Consider the following 23,386-nt stretch of genomic DNA (forward strand, 5'->3'; position numbering starts at 1 on the left):
TTCCAAAAGAAAAGCAGTTAGATTGGTGAGATTTAAACCATCTGCACACTAGATTAAATTGTCAAAGGCTTATGGGAATATTTGCAGACGTGCTGTAAAAGCTATGAACTAGAACAGATTATTCTGTACATAGCAATGAGAAAAAACTACAAGATTTAGTAATCTTTCATTATATAAAGGAATTTTGCAGTAAAGTCTTACGATGGCCATAATTTAGAGAGTCAGATATTTATTTGCTTTGTCCTGTTAAGCTAGAATTCTTGATTGAAGTCAGTACTGTGTTTTTGTTTATGTGGTACACTGTGATGTGGAATTGTTCAGCAGTTTTAGGGCACAGTCCTATGCATGTTTAGATAGAAAAATGACCTACCTTATAGCTTTCAACTTTTGAATGGCTGGCATATAGATACCACCTTCAAAGGGATACTATTTGGATATCTGTTCTGCTTTTGTTAAAGCCTATGTATAATTGCTAGTAAGTTGTATTTTTATATATATGCATTTCGTATGTATTTATTCATTGCTGTGGATATATACAAATGTATGCATGTATACTAAAAAAAACTCAAAGAAAAAAGATAGAAAAAAGTCCTACAAGTGCTAGCTGGGGAATGTTGGGAGCTGTCAAAACCTTTTTCTGTCTATACACGCATAGGATTGCTCCTTTAATATATGACCTGAAAGCTAATGCAGTCATGTTCGTACTCACTGGCTACTATATTATTATGCAACAGGTCTTTCTGCTGTCTTTTTGACATTTAGAAAGCAACCTGAACCCAGCTGAATGCTGCTTTGAGCTATACATGAGATTCCAGGTACAAACGAAAGTGGTATATGGGTGGACAGATGTTGGTTTTCTAACTGGGGAGAGGAGAGAGTGAATGAATGAAAAGGGCTAGGGCCTCTAGGCTGTTGGTAAGTTCCCTCTCATACTAGGTCCACAAAGTAACCCCTGATGAGCTCCTACACTACTTGGTATTTTGTCTACTCCTGCTCCTTCTGATTAACGTAATTAAGCAGTAACTGCTTAAAATAATTGCGATGGAAACTTTGGCTATGAGCATCAATATGTTTATACTGCCAGAAAGGTACAATATGCTTAAACAAGAAAGGTTTTAGTAAAACTAAGGTAAACCAAACAAAAATGTCCTTGTAAATCTGATAAAACAAAGTAAGCTGTGCTGGCCCATACAAAATGCCCAAATCCTCTATCAGGCAATACCTTTATTAGGACTGACCAAATATGCACAAAAACTCTGTGCAAGATTTTGCCATCTCCAGATCTCTTCAGGCTAGATCTTACAAAAAGTGTGAGGGGGGAAGTGGAGTGAAAAAAAGGTTGACTTGATGTTGACCTCATGATGTCTGTGTGTTCAGAGTCTTAAGATGGAATGGAAGAAAAGTTAAAGGAATTAGGCTCTACTAGGTGTTATTTAGATTTCAGGTTGCATTTGAAACTATTAGTTCAGACTATTGAGATGAACAAATATGTAATATTTATGGTATTCAGAATATTTTTCTAAATATGAAATCCAGTAGTTACTCAGATTTGCCTCCAACCTTAGTTGAAACACACAGGTTCCTTGGTAGGCAGAAAGCAAAAGTAAAGAGAAACATAATGGTTTTTATATTTGTAAAGCTGGATGTTAATTTTCATTGTGCACAAGGTTAAAAACGCCAATAGAAACCAAATAAGGTGATGTCACCTTATTGGATTGGAGGGAAGATAACCTTCAAAGTAAAGTCCTTTCTTCAGGTGGTAGCCATGTCTCTCCCTCCAGTTGTAGTATCCTGCCCTGAACTGCTAAATAAGGTATTTTTTTATTTACCTATAAAACTCAGTCCTGCTCCAAAAGAAAAATTCAAAGATCCACTGTTAGGCAATACCTTCATTAGGACGAACCCAGAAAATGTTGAGATCACCAGATCTCTTCAGGCTAGATGTTACAAAAAGTGTGAGAGGGGGTGGATTGAAGAAAAAGGTTGACTTGATATTGACATCATGATGTCTACATGTTCAGACTCTTAAGATGGAATAGAAGAAATGTGGCAGACTTTAATTAGGTTCTACTAAATGTCATGTAGGTTTCAGTTTACACTTGGGACAGATGAAAGAAAGAAATATTTACTATTTAGAATATTGCACAAAAATGCACAAAATTGTGGGAAAGCTTTTGAGATTTCCACATCATTTTATCAGGCAAGATGTTACAGAAAGCAAGTTTGGGAATGATGCTTAGTCTGGTTTAGAAAAACACATCTCTTTTGTAAGTCAGGCTTGTAATTTTTTTCTGCTACTGTTTAACATTGATTTAGACTTGTATACTGTGGAGCGCAGAGAACTGATATTGTCTCTGACCAGAAGGGCTACAATTGAGAAGTTCGTCCTAGATGACTTATTGTATATATTAGCACTTTAACTTTTGTACTTTCAGTCAGGATGGCTAGTTAAGAGCTGAGACATGAATGTTCTCATTCTTTATGGGTATGTATAATATACAAGATCTAATCTGCATTAGAGAGTCCTGAGTTTGGAACCTGGACTCTGCATGATGATATTTATAAGAATGCAAGGTACACACATATGCACACTCTTAACCAGTAAGGCAAACTGGACAAAGTTTAAGTGAAAGGTGGGGATTGATTAAAAAAAAAAGTAATAAGGGCATATGAAATGACTTTATACTTAATCAGACCACATAAGATACTGTTTTCTCTTAGCAGAGGTTCTCCAGAGTTTCTCCGTCATAAGTAGAGGTCTTTCCCAGCCTTGCTATTTAATCTGATCTATTTAACTTGAGATGCCAGTCATGAGATCTTATGCACACAGAGTATGTGACGTAATAACTGAGCTATAGCCCTTCTCCAGGGAGAGGGGGGAGAGTTAATTGGGGGTGCACAGAGTGGTTGAAGCTCAGGTAGTCTAAGAAAGGACTTGCAGAAGATTTGGGTTTGGGGAGAGGAAGACTGGTTCATTGAAACTAAAAGTTTATATTTAGTTGCCAACAACATTGTTGATCCACGGAAGTCTCAATGAGGACTGACATATTATCAACAGAGTGATGGAACATGGAGAAATAATTCACTGGGCACTTTGTGCAAGTAGCTATCAATCTCAGTTCCTTGTCTGTAAAAATAAATCAGTGAGACAAACAAGGTAAAGCTTGTAAAACATTTTGCATGTTAAAAATGCTATAGGAATAATTAATTAACATGATTGAACTGAACAAAAGCGAACTATAGAAGAGCAACCAGTATTCCAGATGAGGTGTGGTGATAGATTTTGTATGAAAGCTTAAAACAGATCCTATAAAATAATACATTTTTATTAGGACCAACCAGGGTTCACAACGTGGTGTGTTCAGTCTTTGGTCTGGAAGGCTTTCAAATTTCATAGAACCGTTCCTCTATATTCCATAGAACTAGAATATGAAAAACCCTTTAGAAAGGAAGAAAAATATGTTTGTCATAGATGCCATGATAAAGCCATACTTTTCATATTTAAGATTAATTTTGTGCAAAAGATCTCAGTGCTTCAGCCTCTAACAGAGAAGCAGTGGATGCTCTGTCTTTTGAAAATACAAAACCCTGCCAGCAAAGCAGCAATAACATGAACATCTCTGCACTGTGTGATATCCTTATGGTAAGTAGTTTACTGCCCACAAAAGTAACATTAGCAGATTTGATACTGAAGACTGCTGGAAACACCTTCTCTTAGAAGATAATGTAGCCTCTCTCCCCTCTCTGCCCACCATCTAGTTCTTTCATTCCAGTGCTATATAATCTAAATATAATGATGGGTAATTGTAGTAAAGTCCACAGTTGCTGATAAAGTTTGCCATTTTTGCTAGAATAATAGTGCAGTATATAGTGATCTAGATCCAGTCTGCTTGAGATGCAGTCTGACCTGTTCAGACTGCAAGGCACTCCTTTAAAAATCCAAAACAAGGAAGCAAATAGTTTCTGGTGTTTTTTTTTTTTTTTGGTTTTTTTTTCTAAGGTATTTGAATGTCTGGCTCTGCAGACTCTAGGAAGCACTTCAATAATGCATGTTGCTGCTGAGGATTCCTTATGTGTAAATTAACAATGTTCAGCTTTGGAGAACACTACAGGAGATTCTTTGTTGGTTTGTTCCTGCGTGAGTGAACTACTCTTGTGTGCTAAGATTTAGCCATTCACTTGAACAGTGTTCAGACTGGCATGTTACCAATATTGCATATTGAATTTAGTTTGCTTATTTGCTTGAACAGATTTTCATATGAGAGGCCCTATGAGAGACTCATTGAAATAGAAAGTGGAATGAAAAAACATACCCCAGGGCTGGGTTGAAGAATAATTAAAGAAGTAGGAAAAGTACTCTGCTTCTTCCCAGAGAAAGGAAACGAAAGTTGCCCCCATCCCCTTTGCTTCAGGAAGAACTTTTCCAGCTTGTTTTAGAATAAATCAGTGCTGTTAATCTCAAAATGGAAAATGAAGGGGAATATATTTTAAAAAGTGCTAATACAATATATAAAACATCCTAAGAATGGCATTTTTATCTTTTAGTATATGTCTGTTCCCTGTCCCATGTCTGTACATGACAGTTTGCCCATTGCATCACAGTGGCCTTGGTTTTTAACCAACTTAGGGTGCAGTCCTGGACACACTTACCTAGGACTAATTCTCATCGAGCTTTAAAGGGCTTACTTCTGAGTAGACTTGCACTGTTAAGTAGATAAAATAGATGCTCACACTATATTTGTGGCTAAACAGTTATAACGCTATTTTGGAAATGTATTAAAATATAATTGTATATACGCTTGGTTTCTTGCTCAGTTAAAAATGGGTTTTGAAATGTTCATGGCCCTTTGCTGGATGTTGAGAGAGCTCTAAGAACATCTCACTACTCATTCATTCTCTCTGTCTCTCTTCCCCAGATAGAACTATGAGATGCCTATGGGAAGCTCACAACAGGACATAAATACAGTAGCGTACTTCTGCTATTGTTTCCCCAGCAACTGGTATACAGAGGCATACTGCTTCTGATACTGGAGGTAATATATAGCCATCGTGACTAATAGCCATTGATAGCCTTATCAATGAATTTTTCTAGTCCCCTTTTAAAGCTGTCCAAGTTGGTGGCCATCACTGCATCTTGCAGTAGTGAATTGCATAGTTTTACTGTGCACTGCATGAAGAAGTACTTTTATCTGTCCTGAATTTTCCTCTGTTCAGCTTCCCTGAATAACCCTGGGTTCTAGTATTAAGAGCTAGGAAGATGTTTTTCTACCTGTCCACTTTTTCCATCCCATGTATATACATCTATCATGTATGTACTTGCCTTTTTCGTAAGCTAAAAAGCTGCAATTGTCTTTCAGAATCGTCGTGGCTTGTCCCAATGATTGCTCTGTATAATCTACTCTTACCCCCTCTTCAGACCTGCAAACCTGAGCTGAATTATGTATGGGCTGGAGCACTGGTGTATAGCATTGGAGTATAGGGATAAAGTTTATAACATACTGGTGTTAATCTGCAGGAAAATGTTGCAGTGTATTCTAACCCCCTAAAAGGGCTGTTCCTGTTCAGGGTTCCAGCCAGCTAACTAGTCTTGTCTTTTGTTCAGGATTCTATAAGCTTGGAGTGGGAAAGCTGTGGCCTTCTAGATGTTATTGGACTACAGTCTCATCATTCTGGACCACTGGCAATGCTGGCTTGGGCTGATAGGACTTGGAGTCCTCCAACATCTGGAGGACCACAGGTTGCCCACCCCTGCTATGAGGGGCTCAAGCAGGCCAATTAATATTCCCACTCCTAGTTTCCCGTTTCTATCTTCCAGTTGACATTCAACATTCCATGGCTCAATGTCACTGAGTACTCATTAAGCTGTTTTTGTGGGGTTTTGGCCTACCCTTTTCTTTAATGTTTTGTATTTCTGCATACCTCAAAGTTCCCTTCCTTCTTGTCTATCAGTGGTTCAGTTTTCACCAATCTTGTTGGCACTCAGTTATCTCCGTGTGCTATTAAAGGGAAAGATTATGTTTTCAATTGTCCGCACTGCTAGTCCTGCATCTGATATATGCTAGTCAGAATGATGATTTCCTATAATTTTTCAGAACTCCACTGGCTAAGTGAGGAAGGATGACAAGTTTTAATACTTAACATAACTTCGGGCAGTATCCAATTGTGCTCTTGTGCATGTGGCCAGCCCTGCTGGTGTGTACATGGCCAGCCCCACCGGCCCTGGTGCACGTGTCACCCCTACCACTGGTGTCCGTGATGCAAGCCCTTCCAGAAGCAAGCCCTTCCAGAAGCAAGCCCTGAAACAAGTGGAAATGCTCGTTTCTGGGAGGGGCAGGTTGTGCTCCTTCCAGAAATGCGTGTTTCCGGGCTGATCACATGCACACCAGGACCAGTGGTACTGGCCACACATGCAAGAACACAATTGGACACTGCCCATTGTTTGTACAGGTAATATAGTAACGCATATCATATTTTTCACTTCCCGTTTCTGTGCCTTTTGCTTTAACATCAGTGCAATTTGCGTTTTTTTCTTTTAATAAATAGCAATCAATCTAGATGTCGTGTTTACAGTTTTTCAGTGCCGGGGCTTCTGTTAATGAATGCGATCATTTACACAGTGTCACTGTAGTATTGGCATGCTAAATAATTTAGCAGCCTGTGGCAGGTAGATAGCTGTGTAGTGTCTCTGTTACTATGGCAATACATTTGCTTAATGCACATATTAGTCATTCTGACTATGTGGATCTCTAGGCTCAGGAAATTTATTAGTGAGTATGGGGAATTCAGCCTGGAGCGATTCATTTTCAGTGCTAGTACAATGATGGGTTTTGTCCTAGTGAACTGAATTTGCTTGATAGCCACTGTTTAGACAGAAATTGGCCTGCATTCAGGAGAACCTTTTGTGTGTGCCTCCTATTCATTTCCATCCCGTGACAATAATAATTTTCTCAGATTTTTGTAAGATATTTGATGGGAGTTGGGGGCAATAAGAAAGTCAGGGTATGGTGTAACTTCGCCTGCCCCCCCACCCTGCCCTGCTGCCCCACAGAATGTCAAATTCTCTTCTTATTATAAAACCTCTACAAAATGAGTGATCTAGAAATGAGTGATCCTTAGGATTGTTACCTAATGACACACATGGAGAAGGGGAAGAAGGATGGTGTTTCCAATATTCATATATGGTTCCATAGAAGTCACAAAGACATCTCTCGGAACCAAGTGTAGTATAAAAAGGTATTTTAGATCGTGGTATTGTAGGCATGGTGCTGAAGGCTTCCTTCTCAACTCTCATGCTAATACTAAAATGAAGCAAACTGATTTTTATTTTTTTTTTTACTGATTTTGGTAGCCAAGCCCACAAACTGTTTTACTACCTGTCTGTCCCCACAGACCTGTGTTTAGTCATTTGTGGCACATTTATTGACTGAAAGGAAAAAATGCCAACTGTTCTCTTATTTATAAAGCTTCCTTTCCTGGTTGCCACAGTTGTGCAGAAAAATGGCTATTGATAAGCCTCATCTACCTAATCACTTTCACTTATAGATGGAGGTCATATTTCTGTTCTAGAATTGACTCCATCCCTGGGGATGGAGGAAGTTATTACCAGTAGAGATGTATCCAAGTTTCCCATATGCTTTTCTGATCCAGTCTTTAATTCTCCCCCACCTCCACTGCCCACCCCTCAGTATCTTTTGCCCATCCAATATGTAGTGGTAGGCAATAACTAGATGCACGTGGGGGGATATTGTAGAAAGTTTCTTGGAGTATCTTGTTCCATTATGTGGTTGCTCTCTCTTCTGATGTAGGTTCCTGTTGGAACTGAGTAGCTAGTTAAGGACTATAAATAAATTAAAAAATACTTTTTGTATGTTATGGTAGGCATGAACTTTCAGTTGTGGCATTAAAAGGAAATTCTTCTGTGGAAGTATTGCAGGAATAGTTTAGGTAGTAGGTTGTTGCAGGTGCGGTGACATTGTAAAAAGGGGCCCTGTTCTATAATAACTATAACTTCAATATCTATGTTATAAGGAAGTAGGAGAACATGCAGATGTTGACCATGTCAGCATCTTCTAAGATATAGCTAGCTTACAGATACCAGAAACAGAAAAGTGATAGGTGACACCTTGGAAACCTGTGCTCTGTTTATTTATTTTTATTTGGTATTCTACCATGAAAATAATGTCCAGAGTTGCTTACAATAATAAAGCAATACCTTTAAAATTAGCAACACAACAAATAATAAAAACAGAGATAAATACAGCATGTAAAGGGGCTAAAAACAAGGGGGTGAAATCTACAACCACAAACTACTTTAGTAATCAATTATGTCATTCATCAGGTTTTTTAAGGGCTGCTTCACAGGTTCCAGCAGAGGATCCTCATGTTCTCAGTATGAATTAACCATATGTCTTACGGTGAAAACATTAAATGTGTATCTGGGAGATGTGATTGATAGGAGACTTTGATTCTTGCAGTCTTGAGAGAAATGATGGGAAAGAGAATATTTTTGCAAATGTCTTATTTCAGTTTTAGTTATGTTTTCATTAACTTTGATATGGATATGTGGCTTTTCCCCTGTGGCACTGTATTTTTGTATCCATATTTCTTTCTAAAAACTCATGCAGTTACTAGTTTCATCCTCCTAGGGGTTGCTATTTCCTTAAGAACTCTGTGAGCCTCCTCCTGCCTTATTCTTGAATCTGTTTGGGAAAGACGTTTGATGGGCAAAATGAACAAACTCACCTTAAAGCAGGTGTAGTAGATCCAATTGCTGAATCCCCCTCTCCCCCCAAAAACAAACTTGGCTTTTTTTAGTAAAACGCATGATCTCTTGTAACTGAATCTGCAGAATTGTAATCTTGATTTCTATAATGAATATCCAAATGACTGACTTACTTGGAAAGGATTTTTGGTTGCTGCTTTTTCTTAATGACAGAACTTGGATGTCACAATAAACCATGGTTTATTATGATGGGAATGAGCTGCAGCGAGCTGTGGCCTCAAGTGCTCCCTCCCTTTCCTCTTCTCCATGTGCCTGTGAGGAAGAGATTGGATGTTTTCACTTCTGTTTTTGATTAACCACAATTTAGGATTGTGTCAGAACCCCAAACTGGTTAATCTTGACCATGGCTTGTTTTAAACAAGTTGGTTTTATAACCCATGGTTTGAAATTGGCTTGTTTCAAACAAACCATAGTTAAGATTAACCACAGTTGCAGACAAAAAGACACACTGCTTCTAAAATGGAAGTGAATGTTCCCAAACTCCTCCTCGCAGCCAGGCCACAGGATGTTAGTCCAACGCTCATTTTGGCTTGTTCCCGTCACTATGGTTTATCTTGATGTCCATATGCATACAGCGTGTCCCCCATAGTAACCTATGGCTGAGAGAGCTGGGCCATAAGGAAGGCTGAGCGAAGGAAGATAGATGCTTTTGAACTGTGGTGCTGGAGGAAAATTCTGAGAGTGCCTTGGACTGCAAGAAGATCAAACCAGTCCATACTCCAGGAAATAAAGCCAGACTGCTCACTTGAGGGAATTATATTAAAGGCAAAACTGAAGTACTTTGGCCACATAATGAGAAGACAGGATACCCTGGAGAAGATGCTGATGCTAGGGAAAGTAAAAGGCAAAAGGAAGAGGAGCCGACCAAGGGCAAGATGGATGGATGATATTCTGGAGGTGATGGACTTGACCTTGGGGGAGCTGGGGGTGGCGATGGCCGACAGGAAGCTCTGGCGTGGGCTGGTCCATGAAGTCACGAAGAGTCAGAAGCGACTGAACGAATCAACAACAACAACATAATCCATTTTTATTTTGCCTGTATTGGTGAGAATAATTTTGTCACGTTCAGGTTGAGTGGTGGTATTTGTGATTCAGAAGCAGAAAATGGAAAAGATTTAATCAGTTGAGTTCAGTCATCTGCTTAAATCATCTGTGCTTAGCAGTTTCAGCAAAGACATTCAGTGCTGAACATCTTCACTAGATCCTGCCAGATTAGACATGTCTTTCTATGATTTTAATTTTTTGTTCTGGGACAATAAGGGCAGAATAGAAATACTTATTGCTGTGTATTGAAAGAACATTGTCAGAGAACTGGAGGTGGTATTGTGTCTTGATACACATGTTAAGTGTGTATGTATGTGCATGTGTGTGCATGCACCCTGCTATTGTCTTGAGTTTTGGTAGTGCCTCAAGCTGCATAATATAAATCCACAACGAGCCCCCAGAAGCATGACTAGCATGCTATAGTAATTGTGTGCATTTGTTTTTATGACAGTTGTGGGCATTATGCCTGTTTGGCAGTGCCCATAAATCAGGGGTGGGCAACTTGGGGCCCTCCAGGTGTTTTGGCCTGCAACTCCCATCAGCCCTAGCAAGCATAGCCAATGGTGAAGGATCATGGGAATTGTAGGCCAAAAAAATCTTGACAGCCAGAATTTGCCCAGTCCAGACTTCTGGATAGTCAGTAGTTGCCCATAAAGAGTAACATACTTTCATCTCCCCCCAGGGCTCAGACCTGAGGTCAAATTTTAAATTAGAACTGTTAGGATTTTAAAACATTATTATTATTATTTTTTTGTATGGGTGAGGATAAGTGTCAAATTATATGTGCTTTCATGTAGCCTTATTAAAAGCTGCAAAGTTTCCCCTCAAAAGTGAAATTATTGAGCTAATAGCCTTTTTTTCCTCCTTTCAGCAAGGTTTCCCCTCTTCCTATTAGCTTTAGGTGGTTAGGCAGTTTTCTGGGTGGAACTGCCAGCAGATGCTACGTGGCAATCAAGGGTGGGGGGAAATTTCTCACCCATTTCATTTCAAGAGTGGCGAAGGCAGGTGGCATGTCAATAAGTGCACATTTGCTGGTGTGACAGTGTTCCTCAGCATGGGTTTCTCATATCAGCAAGGATAGCTATTAAATCAGCAACTGTGCACTTGCATGGTGCTGAGACACCTCCTGCTTCCACTGCCACTTCTCAGTGTTAAGGCAGTCTGGTGCAGCAAACTGCTCCTATTTCTCCCTTTCCCTTACATTTGCAGTTAGCAGTGCTGGATCAAACCTTATTCCATGGCAGCAGTAAGGGGAATGTCTTTCCTATTACGAATAGTTGTTTGTATGTAGCTGGAGCCTAGTTGTTGTTCTGTGGTGTGCCGTTCTTAGATCTGTTTCAGGTCTCTGCAGCCTTATTAATTGACATGCTATTCAGCTGCTACAATATTTTATTGCTAATATTTCTTTGTTCATAGGAAACAACTGCTGCCCAGATCAAACATACAACATTCATGAGTTCAGTTCCCAAAGAAACAGTGTTTTGAAAGGTAATATACTTTTCCTCCTCTTTTCTGGTTCTGGGTCAGAGGGTATACCTCAAGAGTTTTATTTACTACTGTGTAAGCTACATACATATTTTAAAATATTTCAGTGTACTGATTCACTTGAAGAAAAATGTGAAATATCTTGTGCTGCTTTATAAGAGTTGGCAACTCAGAAATGTACTCTGCATTAAATAGGGAAAGCACAGATTTCTCAGGTGAACTCCACAGACTGTTAAGTCTGACTGCAATCTTGTCACATCAAATCACTTTGTGTAGCAGTTTAAATTTGCAGCTTTTGAAATTATTCCTGCTAACGAGTAAGATGGGGTAGGAAGGTGGCGTGAGAAACAAAGAGATAGTGAGGGATATAATCTGCTGCTAAGGACTGGTACACACAGTCTTGCCACCATCTTTCTCAGGGTATGTGCCATCTCACAACTCATATAGCAACAAGGCTTTTATTAGACCATTTAAGAACCTGTGCTTTCCCTTTAAGGGAAAATGTATCTAGCTCTCAGAGATGCAGAAAGAATTTTTGAAAGTGTGATAGGGTCATGAAAATTGACATTTTATATTCAATACTAAGGAAAGCCCTGTTAATGGAAATCTCCTGATAGGTTTCAGTGGCGCGAGAGACTTACCAGGACTAGTCTATGTTCTTTAAAGCCTACCTTTGCTGCCATAAGGGCTAGAAATATGCTTTTAAAAAAGCATAAAACTAAGATTTGCAGACTGTTTAATTCTGTATCAAATACCAAATTTTGTGCTGCGCCTGTGCAGACGTGTAGAATATGCAAGTTCCTTCCTAAATGTTTTCCACCTCTTATAATAGTATTGCAGTTTTGGCCTATAGAACCTTTTATCACACAAAAGCAGTCTTTTTTTAATCAAACAAAGGCAGTCCTTAATCTTCTAGGTACAGTATTGGTCAATTAGAAAAGAACTCCCATGCTAGGAGATTAAATGTCCATTTACATGGTGATAATGGGTAACCTAATCCATTCATAGATTGATTTTCTTCATCTGTACACACTAAACATCTTAGTTGGATGTGAAGGGGCCATTCCAGAAAATGTTCTTGTACTGACGTATTGTAGGAATGGTGCAGAGAAGGCAACTTCATGCCCCTATTCCTGCAAGTGAAAATACTCTGAAGTGAGAGTGGCCTGAGGTTGTTGAGTTTTTTGTTTGCTACCTGCTTCAGTTTGTAGCAGAAGACTGGAAGTGACATTGTGATGGGAGCCAAGATAACTGGGTAGAAGGTCTGTGTCTTTATTTTGTTCCAGCTCTGATTCTAGATAAAACAACCCTCTGCACTCCTGTAAGAAACAAAACACAAACTGAATTCACTTGTTGAAATGCTTCCACTTAATAGAACACTTCCTGAGAAGAAAATATTCTGGCACTCTCCAGATTACTCCTTGTTAAGTTACTTGCCTCATTTCCTTCTCCAAATATTTCTTGCTACACTTACCTCTTGTGAGAATGTATTCTGTATAGTATAAATCAATCATCAGAGGGTTTATTTTCCCCACTGTGTTGTGTAGTCATTGTTTCAAAACTTAGCTCATAATACAGCACTGTGAACTATTAGTCTTGGTGAACGTTCCTGTCATAGATTATTTTATAGGAGAATGCTGCTAAGAGAACCTTGTCTGTATTTTCCTCAAGGTAACCTCAAAAAGGCTTTAAAAAACAATTCTAATAATTCTGGTTGGCGGGAGATGCCAGAGTATTGACTAAAGTGGCTTTATCTTGGAATATAGTACAGTTTTTTTCTGGTAGTGCTATGTGGTTTTGTTTTGTTTTTAGTACTGAGCATTGTAAACGTCGGGTATTTTGAAAGATCCAGAGTGACTTGTGTACAAAGTAGTAAAACGATAGTGTTTATAATAATGTTCTAACATCCCTTGTCAAAATGGTGACCTAAAAAGGGAAAGCAATAAAAGGAGTAGTCTTTTTAAAAACAATATTGGAACTTACCGTGCAGATGTATTACCACAGTAAATCAGTATAGCCTAGAAACTCTTAAAGTCCTTTGTTCCTAGGTCTTGCCCTTTACTTCCAGACGACTTTTAAAAATACGTGGTTTTGTTTCTCATACACTCAGCAAAAATACTCCAAGGTGAAAGGCGGATAAACATCCAAGATCAACACAAAAGAAGAGAATAGTCTCAGGATGCTATAAAAAATTTTATTGATGAAAAGGCTGAAGTGTTTTAGCCTCTTGCTATTTTGTTAGGCCTTCTTCGGAGGGCTGTAACAATTGTGCTGCAAACACTGGCAACTTAGCAGATTTGATGCTCTTTGGGTTCTATCATATTTTCCAGAATGCCCTCACTGTTGTATGGCCTTAGGGCTGCTTAACAAAAATTATCTTGTGGACAAATCTTTTCTTGCCCTTGATTACTGTTGGACAAAGAAGTATCTTGGTGACACTTAGCATGAATTTGGTGTTCAGGTCTGTTCAGGTGTTCAGCCTGAACATGTGAGGGCACAAATTGTGTAGGGCAGTGTTGGGCAGATCTCCAGATGTTTGGGATTTCAGCTCCCAAAAGCCCATGCCAGCATGGCCAATGGTTAGAAATACTTGGAGTTGAAGTCCAAAACACCTGGAGATCTACTTTCTGTCCATCCCTGGTATAGGGTAATAGTCCCCAACCTGTTTAGGTCAGTGGGCATATTTGGAGTTATGAGTGTCTTGGGCACCACTGAGAAGGCTCTGTTTCTGGTTGCCTTACTTCAGATGGCAGTGGCACCTGGTGAAGAGCCACCAAAGATTACCTTAGTACGTAGGCAGGTTGATATGATATTCAGGTGCCTGGATCCTAAGCCATATAAGGCTAAAGACAAGCACCAGTATTTTGAATTGTGCTTGAAAACACAATGGAAACCAGTGTTATTCTTTCAATATTGACCAAGTATGGTCCCACTGCTTGGCCCCAGTCAATAACCTGTGTCCTGCTTATGAGTGAGCCAAAGATGTAGAAGGTCCTAACATAGAGTCAGAAGCAGTCTGGGGTCTAAGCCAGCCAGGTTCACACAAAGAGCACAGTACCAGGCAAGGACAAGTACAAATGCAAAGTCAATAGGCATTCCAAGTTCAAGGCCAGCAAGGTTCAAGCAAGAGTACAGTACTAGGCAAGGAAGAGTCTGATCACAGTCACAAGGCAATCCAGGGTCTTGCAGAGGGAGGGCTAGGAAATCAGAGACAAGGTGGTCAGGGAATAGAGCTGGTGTAAAGATTTTGTTCCAGTGGCCTTCTCTACCCAGGACAGAGGATTATAAGCTAGAGCTTCTAAAGTCCCACCCAGGTTTCAGCTTCAGCACACCTGAGGCTTCTGCAAGATGACCACCTCATGAGGGAAGCCCATGAGGACCCTTCCCCTCCAACCAGACACTTCTTCTCACAGTGGTTGTTCTGGCCTGCCTCTTGAGATGCTGGGGCTAGGTGGTTGCTTAGCCACCATCTCAGAGGTGGAGCTCCCCTACTGTTGTGGGGATTGACCCACAGCCATTTCCACTGAGGAACCAGGCTCCTCCTGGTCTGCTTCCTGTTCTTCTGGCATAGGATGCTCCTTGATGTGGTTTGTCTCTAGGAGCTCTAGTTCATCCCCTGAAGACAGCCTGGCAGCGATGTTTTGAATTGGATACTAATTGCAGTACCCAGACAGCTTTGAAGGGCAGTCCCACATACAGTGCATTATAGTAATCAATTCTAGGTGCTACCAGAACATGGATAACTGTGGCCAGACCTATCTTTGTCCAGAAGAGCCTGCAAATGGTGCATCAGCCTAAGCTGATGAAAGGCATTCCTCACCACAGAGGCTACCTGGGCTTCCAGTGGTAACAAAGATGCATCTAGGAGTACTCCTACATGGTGAACCAGATCATTTAGGGCAGGGCAGCTTCAGGTGATCCAGGGGCTAATTCTCTCCCCTGTCCCAGCCCCCTTGTTGGTTGTTGTGGTGGCGGCGGCAGCAAAAAAGGAAAAAATCAGTGGTTTGCTTCTGAAATTTGGCAGCAAACCACTACAGAGGTTTACTAAAAACAATTTTAGTTTTAGTTTAGTTTGTTTTCATAGTGGCTCCATAGCAACATAAAACTACAGTATTTTCCTTTTGCTGATTTTGGAGAACAACTGGGGGGGAGCAGGGCCACATGTGGCCTGTGGGTCACATGTTGCTCACCTCTTGTTTAGGGGGGTTGCAACCTTATCCAAAACAGACTGAACACCACCTTCCTGACCATCTATTCACAGAACTTCCATCTTATCGGAATTGAGTGTGTTTATTGACCCTCATCCAACTCTCATTCAATCAGTTACTGATTTCCGGCACTGATTCAGTACTTCCACTGCCTCTCCTGAATCTGATGAAAAAGAGAGATAGCTAAGAGTCATCAACATATTAATGGCACATCAGACCAAATGTCCAGATGACACCTCCTGGCACTGAAAGGTAGTAGTAGCAAAACCACCTAAACATCCTGCTTCTAATTCCCAACCGTGAGAGCCTATCCAGAAGGATACCATGGTTGATGGTATTGAAAGCTGCTGAGAGGTCCAGTGGAATTAGCAGGGTCGCACTCCCCCATCCTTCTCCCAGCATTTATCAGGGCAACAAAGGCAGTGTACTTACAAAAACTAGGCCTGAAACCAGGTAGGGATGGGTTCAGATAATCACCCAAGAGCCCCTGGTGTTGTTCAGTCACCACCCACTCAAGTACCTTGTGGGGATTACAATTAATTGTGGCCAATTAATTCTTAAAATGTTCAGGGTCCATGGATGATTTTTTAAAGAAATGTCTTCATGACTGCTTCCTTCAAGGTGGCTGGGACCATCCCCTCCCTCAAAGAGGCATTAATCACTTCCTGGATCCACGCGGTCATTCCCCAGTTATCCATGAAGGGCAAAGGGCAAAGAAACAAACTATGCTAACAGTTGTCAAATATTTAAAAGAATCTTGGATTTTTCTACTTTCTGTCAAGTATAGGATAAGGATGTTTTTTCAATCTGTTATAGAGGAGCATGTTTGTGTTAAACATTTGGAAACACATCCTCACTGATGGAGGAGTTCAACAAAAGAATAATCTATCTAGGAAAAATGTGAACCCCTTCCCTCTTTTGTGTGATGCAGTTATGACTTGAGATAACAATTCAGCTAGGGTATTAGAGACATGTAGAATCTGTTGCAATGTTGTCTGTGACCACAGATTGGTTGGGTAGTTTTGCTTTAAAACGTTATTTCTTGGGATTATTAGGATGATGAGGCAGTTCATATTTACTTCCCCTGTAGCTGCAAAGGTCTTTTAAGTTTGTTTTTCATAATGTCAAGTACACTTGTTAAATCAGCAAATTCTGTCCTAATTGCTGTACTTGTCAAACAGCACAGTAATTAAGATGGACTACTTCCGAGGTGGTTTACCGAGGACTACGTGTGGAGCAAGGTTGGTAATATGTAGCACATAGCAAAACACATTTTTTAACCATTTTCATTAAATTCCTCTGAAGTTCCCTAAATCCGGGAACACTGTGCCAGATAGCAACAGAAAGCATGAATGCATAAATAAAAACAAAAACATTGCCTATCTTCTCTGTTAAGAGAATAACTGGGTTCATCTATGGCAGTAAAAACAGAGTCTGTACCATGACATGCACTTGTGTATGTGCATACTCACAACTGTTGTGGGCTGGCACTGAGTTTGCAGGACACCGTGTGGCATTTTGTATCATGCCAATTTGACTCTATATTGTATCTGGGTTTATTATGTCTGTGTATAAGAATTTTTAACTGAATCTTACAGCATAAACCATGATATCCTTTTACAAGTCCTATATTCTTCCTGCACTCGCCTTTTTGTAGAAATTTCCAGATTTGGTAAGGCTAAGTAAAACCTAAAGCTGATCTGCTTGCAGCCAAATACATGTACAAACATATTTAAATCTGATTAAGTAATAAAAATGAGTCAGTGTTTAAGATGCTAAATCCTTGATGCTTGAGAGAACTATAGTTTCATGGCATATTCCAAATGTTTATGTTTGAAATGTTACTGTATGTTGGAGGTATGTTTTGTGCTTTGATTATATATAAAGAGATGTTCAAGTTTTATAATATAAAAACTAAAACACTGAACTAAAACGTGTGTTGGATCACACCCATTGTACTTACACAAGGATCTCTGCCAGTCCCTCCTTCCCTGTGACCCCCCAAAATATCTCTAGAGGGCTGGAGGACACCCTTGACTAGCATGGGCTGTAGTGGGAGGGAGGAATCATCCAAAATTTGGTGCAGGCAGGTTGCATAAGTAGAAGGAGATGGCAGTGGGGAGGGGAGGGGAAAGATACTTGTGTGAGTGGACAGCTGCTTATGTTACCCATGGATCTTACACACTATGTTATTTGTGTGAGCTGTCACATTTATCTGAACAAAATTATACTTCAACGACATATAGGAATTTCTTTTTGTTTTTATAATGGCACTTTACCGTTGGTACAAACCATGATGCTTGCTTACACCCTGAGTTCTTTAACTTACTGCAGTTTCACACGGTTTGCTTTTATTAACAAGAAAAGTCAAGTGTTTTCAAGTCAATAGCTGTTTGTGCCAGAAAGTCTTGTTTAAAAAGCCCTCAACTTTGCAGGTGTATTTAGCTTCCATTGTTAGTATTGCTTAGTAACCTAAGAAAAGGTATGAAGTATTTTCACATATACCAAATTTAGCATTTATTCACTTTTTATGTTCTTCCGATCAGTAGCTCCCACAGTGGCCTTTCTAAAGCCAAGAATCCACCTCTACGATATTCACACTTTACCTTACTATTCACCTAACATGGAATGATAACTTTTCGTATAATGTTCCCCCAGTTATAGTGTGCTGCAAGGAGAGCACAGAATCAATCAATGAATACTGGTCAGAGATGGGGATTAATCTAGTAAAACCATTTATAATCCAAAGAAAGTGAGAGCCTTCACTCTTGTATTTCAGTAGACCCCGTGCCATGTTTATAACGTCAGTGTTCCTAGTACATTTTAGAAATCGATGATGGTTTTTTTTTTGTTTTCTGTTCCTATTACATCCCATATGCTTATTTGTTTGAAATCTGATTTCTTTGCAGATCAAAGATGGCTACCCTGACGTGACACTTGTAATGCAGTGATTTGCTACACAGACTACAAAGGAAATTTAATATGGCCTAGTAGAATTGTCCTTTGGAAGTGTTTATGATGTCCACAGGTACAAGTGGTAGGAAAAATCATCAGGCTGTGAGCCTAGAAGGAGTTGACCCAGAAACCTGCATGATAGTTTTTAAAACCCACTGGACACAGGTAATGGAGCTCAGGAAAGCTGTTCTTCTTGTATTGATTTTTAAAGTTGGTTGCATTAGCAGGAATTCGCTCAGGGGAAAAAATATTGGGACATTGTATTGCCAAAATATAAGCTATTCCTTTATTGGCTGACACTAAAGTAAATTTTATGTTCGTCGTTTGGAAAACTGTAGAATCTTGCTTTTCCATTATTTAGTTAATAGCACATTGTGTTTGCAATAAAGGGACATAACTCTGTTGGATAGGCTAGGGACAGAACAAGGAGATCTAGGTTCCATTGCAAATGAATAAAACTTGGAATATAATTGTCATGTTTTGAGGCTCCATGGGAGTTAAAGAAACAGCTCAATTATCTTGGCATTGCCTGCACTCCTGCACATGGTTAGGCTGCGTAAATCCCATCAAAGCAGCACTTGTGTTGGCATGCCGCCCAGCGAGCTTTGGCTATGGGGCAGTATAGAAATCTAATACATACATACATACATACATACATACAATAAATATTAAGGCCTTTTTCAGGGTCGGATAATTAAACAGATAATTCTGTTTTGAATCCAGTATTCTCTTGACACCGACTGGCACAGATCTACAAGCAAGTGGTCTTCTACCTCTACCTGCCACCTTAGATCCTTCCAATGTAGATGGTCGACTGACCCTAGAATCTTAGTACCTTATACAAGTAAAGTATGCAGCCTTATACTGAATCCTGACTCCATCTAACCTGCTTCCCCAGGAGTTGAGTTACGGAGACATCGTCAGTTTTCTGAATTTGGCATTTGCAGCTCAGAGGCCGAAACAAACCATCCTTCCTGTACTTAACCTAGTTAATTTTAAAGGATTGTAACCATTGGTAGTTCTTGCAAAGCTGTAGTATAAGGCAATTATGAGAACCCTTCAGGGTTGATAGTGGTGGGCCTACCGCTAGGCATAGTGAGGCAGCCATCTCAGGGAGTAGATTTTTGGTGTTATGAAAAGGCGGTAAATTGATAGTTCCTGACTTACTATTTTTACTTCCCAGGATGGGGAGAGATACTTGTGGAATTTTCTACTTCAGGTGCCAGAATAACTGCATTGGCCTTGGGTACCATGCACCTTGTCTGCGCCACACTGAGCAGTAAAATATGTCAGGCTGGTCATGGCCGAAAACAAATATATTAAATTTATTAAATAAATGATGAACCTTTGGTTAAACTGTGTGGGAATGGATGTAGACCATTGGACAGAATCATATATAGTATTCATTGTCTGGGTTTGGATGATCAGTGGGGGAAGCAATGCAGCGTCAGTTGTTTCCCCTGCCTGTGCCTGTCATGTGACCAGGATTTCTCTAATTACCTGAACTGTGTCATCGGTTGCTGTGTTGTTTGAACCCAGTACACAGTGTGGGCATAGTGCATTCCCCCCTCCCACACACACACACACAACCCACAGCTTGCAGTATGGGTTGTAGGATGGGTGAAAATGCACTACGTCCATGCTGTGCACCAGTTTCAGGTGACACAGCGACGTGCGATGCAGCATGGGTAATTAGGGTAATCCCGGTTGCATGACCGGTGCATGGAAACAACCAATACTGCATTAACCCCAGTGTGTTAATGCTCATGCCTTGTCTTGCAAATAAGTCATTCGTAAGCAAATTCATCTAATTAATTCACAACTGATTTGCTACTTGATTAAATTATCTGTCCCTGCATTCCATGCTGAGAACCATTTGAGATGCACTTTCCTGCAATGAAGCTATTTGTTCTACAGATGTCTTTACAGTAGGAGTTAAAACATGGACTCAATCTGGCAACAATTAAGGCTTGAGTTTTGTGAAAAACAGTGTTAACATTGATTAGATTGAATTAAAAAATATTTGAAACTGGTGTGCTCAGATTTATTAGAAGTCGTTTCACTTTGCCATAGGTTGTGAAAATCTTAGAGAAGCATGACCCTTTGAAAAATATTCAGGCAAAATATGGTGTAATTCCTCCGGATGAGGCCAGCACTGTGCAGAATTATGTAGAGCATATGCTCTTCCTTTTAATTGAAGAACAAGCAAAAGATGCTGCAATGGGACCTATCCTGGAGTTTGTGGTCACAGAAAATATCATGGAGAAGCTCTTTCTTTGGAGTCTCAGGCGGGAATTCACAGATGAGATGAAAATTGAACAGCTGAAGATGTATGAGATGCTTGGCACTCAGTCCCACCAGCCCCTTCTGCATCACAAACCCATCCTGAAACCTTTGATGATGTTGTTGAGTTCTTGTTCAGGAACCACTACACCAGCTGTGGAAGTAGAGCTGGTGGGTCTTCTCAACCAGTTGTGCTCAATCTTAGCCAAAGATCCATCCATTTTGGAACTCTTTTTCCATACCAGTGAGGACCAAGGAGCTGCAAACTTCCTAATTTTTTCTCTCTTGATTCCTTTCATCCATCGAGAAGGGACTGTCGGCCAACAGGCTCGTGATGCGCTGCTCTTCATAATGTCACTGTCTGCAGAAAACAATGTGGTTGCTAATCACATAGTAGAAAACACTTACTTTTGTCCGGTAAGTTTCTTCTAACTTCTCACCCTGCCCTTTGAAGAAAAAAAAATTGTCTGTCTGTCTGTCTGTCTATCCATCCTATCTTGATCTCTTCCCCAGCAAAGTTTTGATCAAAGCAGAGTTGAGTTTACTGGATGCATTGTAATTTTATTATTGCTATTTAGAAATTGCAAATGATGTCAGTGGGTGAAATCTCTGAACCCATTTCAGGAGGTCCATCCCACTGTATCTGTGAAAAGAGTTGTATTCCTTTAAACACCCAGCTAGTTCTTGAAGCACAGATGCTTTTTAAAAGAAAAAAATATGCAACCCTTAAAAAAATGATAAACCAGTACCAAATTGTGGTCATTGCTTTACTACAATTTGCTTTCTCAACAGAAAGCTAATTTTATTTATTTTAATTAAATGTTATTAATATATAAAGATGGTACAGATTTATCCAAATAACAGAAAACTAATTGTAGTGCAAAATGAATAAATTATGGACTAAGTGCATGCTGTTTAGTGGAGATAATATCAAAATACAATATGTAGGTGGCTATTCGGGTCTAATTATCTTAACGTTACTTAGTACTATAAGTCATCTTGAATTCACAGCAGCCAAATACTAGTTGTTTGTTGTTGTTGTTGTTATTATTATTATTTATTTTTCTAAACTGCCCCATAGCTGAAGCTCTCTGGGTGGTTTACAGAAGTTAACTAGTTGTTGTTCTTCTGCTTCCCCCACCCAACACAGTGACAGGCATTTTGCCAAATTTGCCTAAGCTCCCCTGAGATCAGTGATGGATGGATGGTTGGTTGGTTTATTTATTATTTGTGACACTTGTATACCACTGAATATAATAAAATCCCTCAGCGGTTTAGAATAAATATTAAAATACATTTAAATACAATATTAAAACCACAACATTAAAACACAACATTAAAAACTCAACATTGGAGACACTTCCAACTGTAGTAATAACAATTCAAGGTGCACTAAAATGGAGTGGCATGATTAATTTACTTACAGCCAGGGAAAGCCTGTGTGAACAACCCTTTTTTTAGGAGGCGTTTAAAAGATGTCACATTTTCTGCCTCCCGAACTGCATGAGGGAGGGTTTTCCAGAGGCTGGGTGCCGCTACAGAGAAGGCCCACTGTCAGGGTACTTCATGGTGACATTCTGTTCGTTTTGGAATGACCAGCAAGGTGTCCTCTGATGGTCTTAAAGGCCACCTGGGTATGTATAAGGGAAGGTGGTCCGCTACGTATCCTGGTCCCAAGTTGTTTAGGGCTTTATATGACAACAACATAACCTTGTACGTGGCTTGGTAGCTAATAGGCAGCCAATGCAGTTCTTTTATCAGAGGTGTAATGTGAGCATAGCTAGGTGTCCCAGTGAGCACCCTAGCTGCTGCATTCTGCACGAGCTGCAGCTTCTGTACCATGCACAAGGGCAGCCCCACATAGAGCATAGCAGTAATCTAACCGTGAGGCTAGTAAGCATGATGATTCCTAGAGGTAAACAGCTGCTTCCCTTTTTATCCTTAAAAGTAATCAGAGACTAATTTTAAAACAATGTTTATTTCTCAGACCATTTTAGCTTCACATAATCTCTCCATTGCTACTACTGGACTTTGCATGAATTCATTCCTGCTATCCCCTGACTTGCTGCCTCATTTATTTATTTTGTTATATGCTTATCCTGCTTTTTAGGCAATTTCTGTCTCCCAAAGCAGCTCATGGCTGTCAAAAAAAAGAAAAAAGGGGGGGAAAGTTACACAGGCTTAGGCTTACAAAGTAATAAGAGAAGACGCAGAAGGACAGTGGATTGGGGGGAAAGGTAGAGGAGTGAGATTGATTTGACAATGGCAGAATGAAGTGGTAAGCCAAAAAGCCGTATCTCTGTATCCTGTTGGGAGCAGGATGAGCTCCTTTTGCAGGTGTTCTTGCTCTTATAGAATTGGTGCAACTACCTGATGGTGCTTGTTCTACCTGATGGTCTGGTTGGTGACAAAGTCTAGTGTGTCTTTTCCCTCACTTCTGCAGGGCAACTGGCAGTTAGACCAGAGTTATTTCTGGCAGCTTGGCCAATAGATGTGGCCATGTTGGTCTGCTATAATGTTCTTCCTGGGATGCAGGGACCATCTTCTGTAACAAAGTTTATAGGTCCTAGGCATGAATTGTGCTATATATTAGAGTTTAGTATTTTGAGGGTGCCACAGTTTTGAACCT

The 23,386-nt window shown here is 40.0% G+C and overlaps 1 protein-coding gene across 2 annotated transcripts in view; it reads left to right on the forward strand.

Moving 5' to 3' along the window:
• FHIP1A (FHF complex subunit HOOK interacting protein 1A) overlaps positions 1-23,386 on the forward strand; it is a 108,408-nt gene that overhangs the window by 26,716 nt on the left and 58,306 nt on the right. Inside the window, exons 1-4 of one of the 2 annotated variants that reach the window (XM_084856260.1) lie at positions 4,917-5,033; positions 11,243-11,314; positions 18,429-18,639; positions 20,548-21,174. In XM_084856260.1, the coding sequence (XP_084712386.1) occupies positions 18,535-18,639; positions 20,548-21,174 (732 nt within the window). In that variant the 5' untranslated portion in view covers positions 4,917-5,033; positions 11,243-11,314; positions 18,429-18,534. Of the gene's footprint in view, positions 1-4,916; positions 5,034-11,242; positions 11,315-18,428; positions 18,640-20,547; positions 21,175-23,386 lie in introns of those variants that run through there. The other variant, XM_084856259.1, reaches the window with a different exon arrangement.

This window comes from Heloderma suspectum, chromosome 5, assembly GCF_057233095.1.
Source record: "Heloderma suspectum isolate Gila_16-S chromosome 5, 16-S_ref, whole genome shotgun sequence".
NCBI classification, from domain to species: Eukaryota; Metazoa; Chordata; class Lepidosauria; order Squamata; family Helodermatidae; genus Heloderma; species Heloderma suspectum.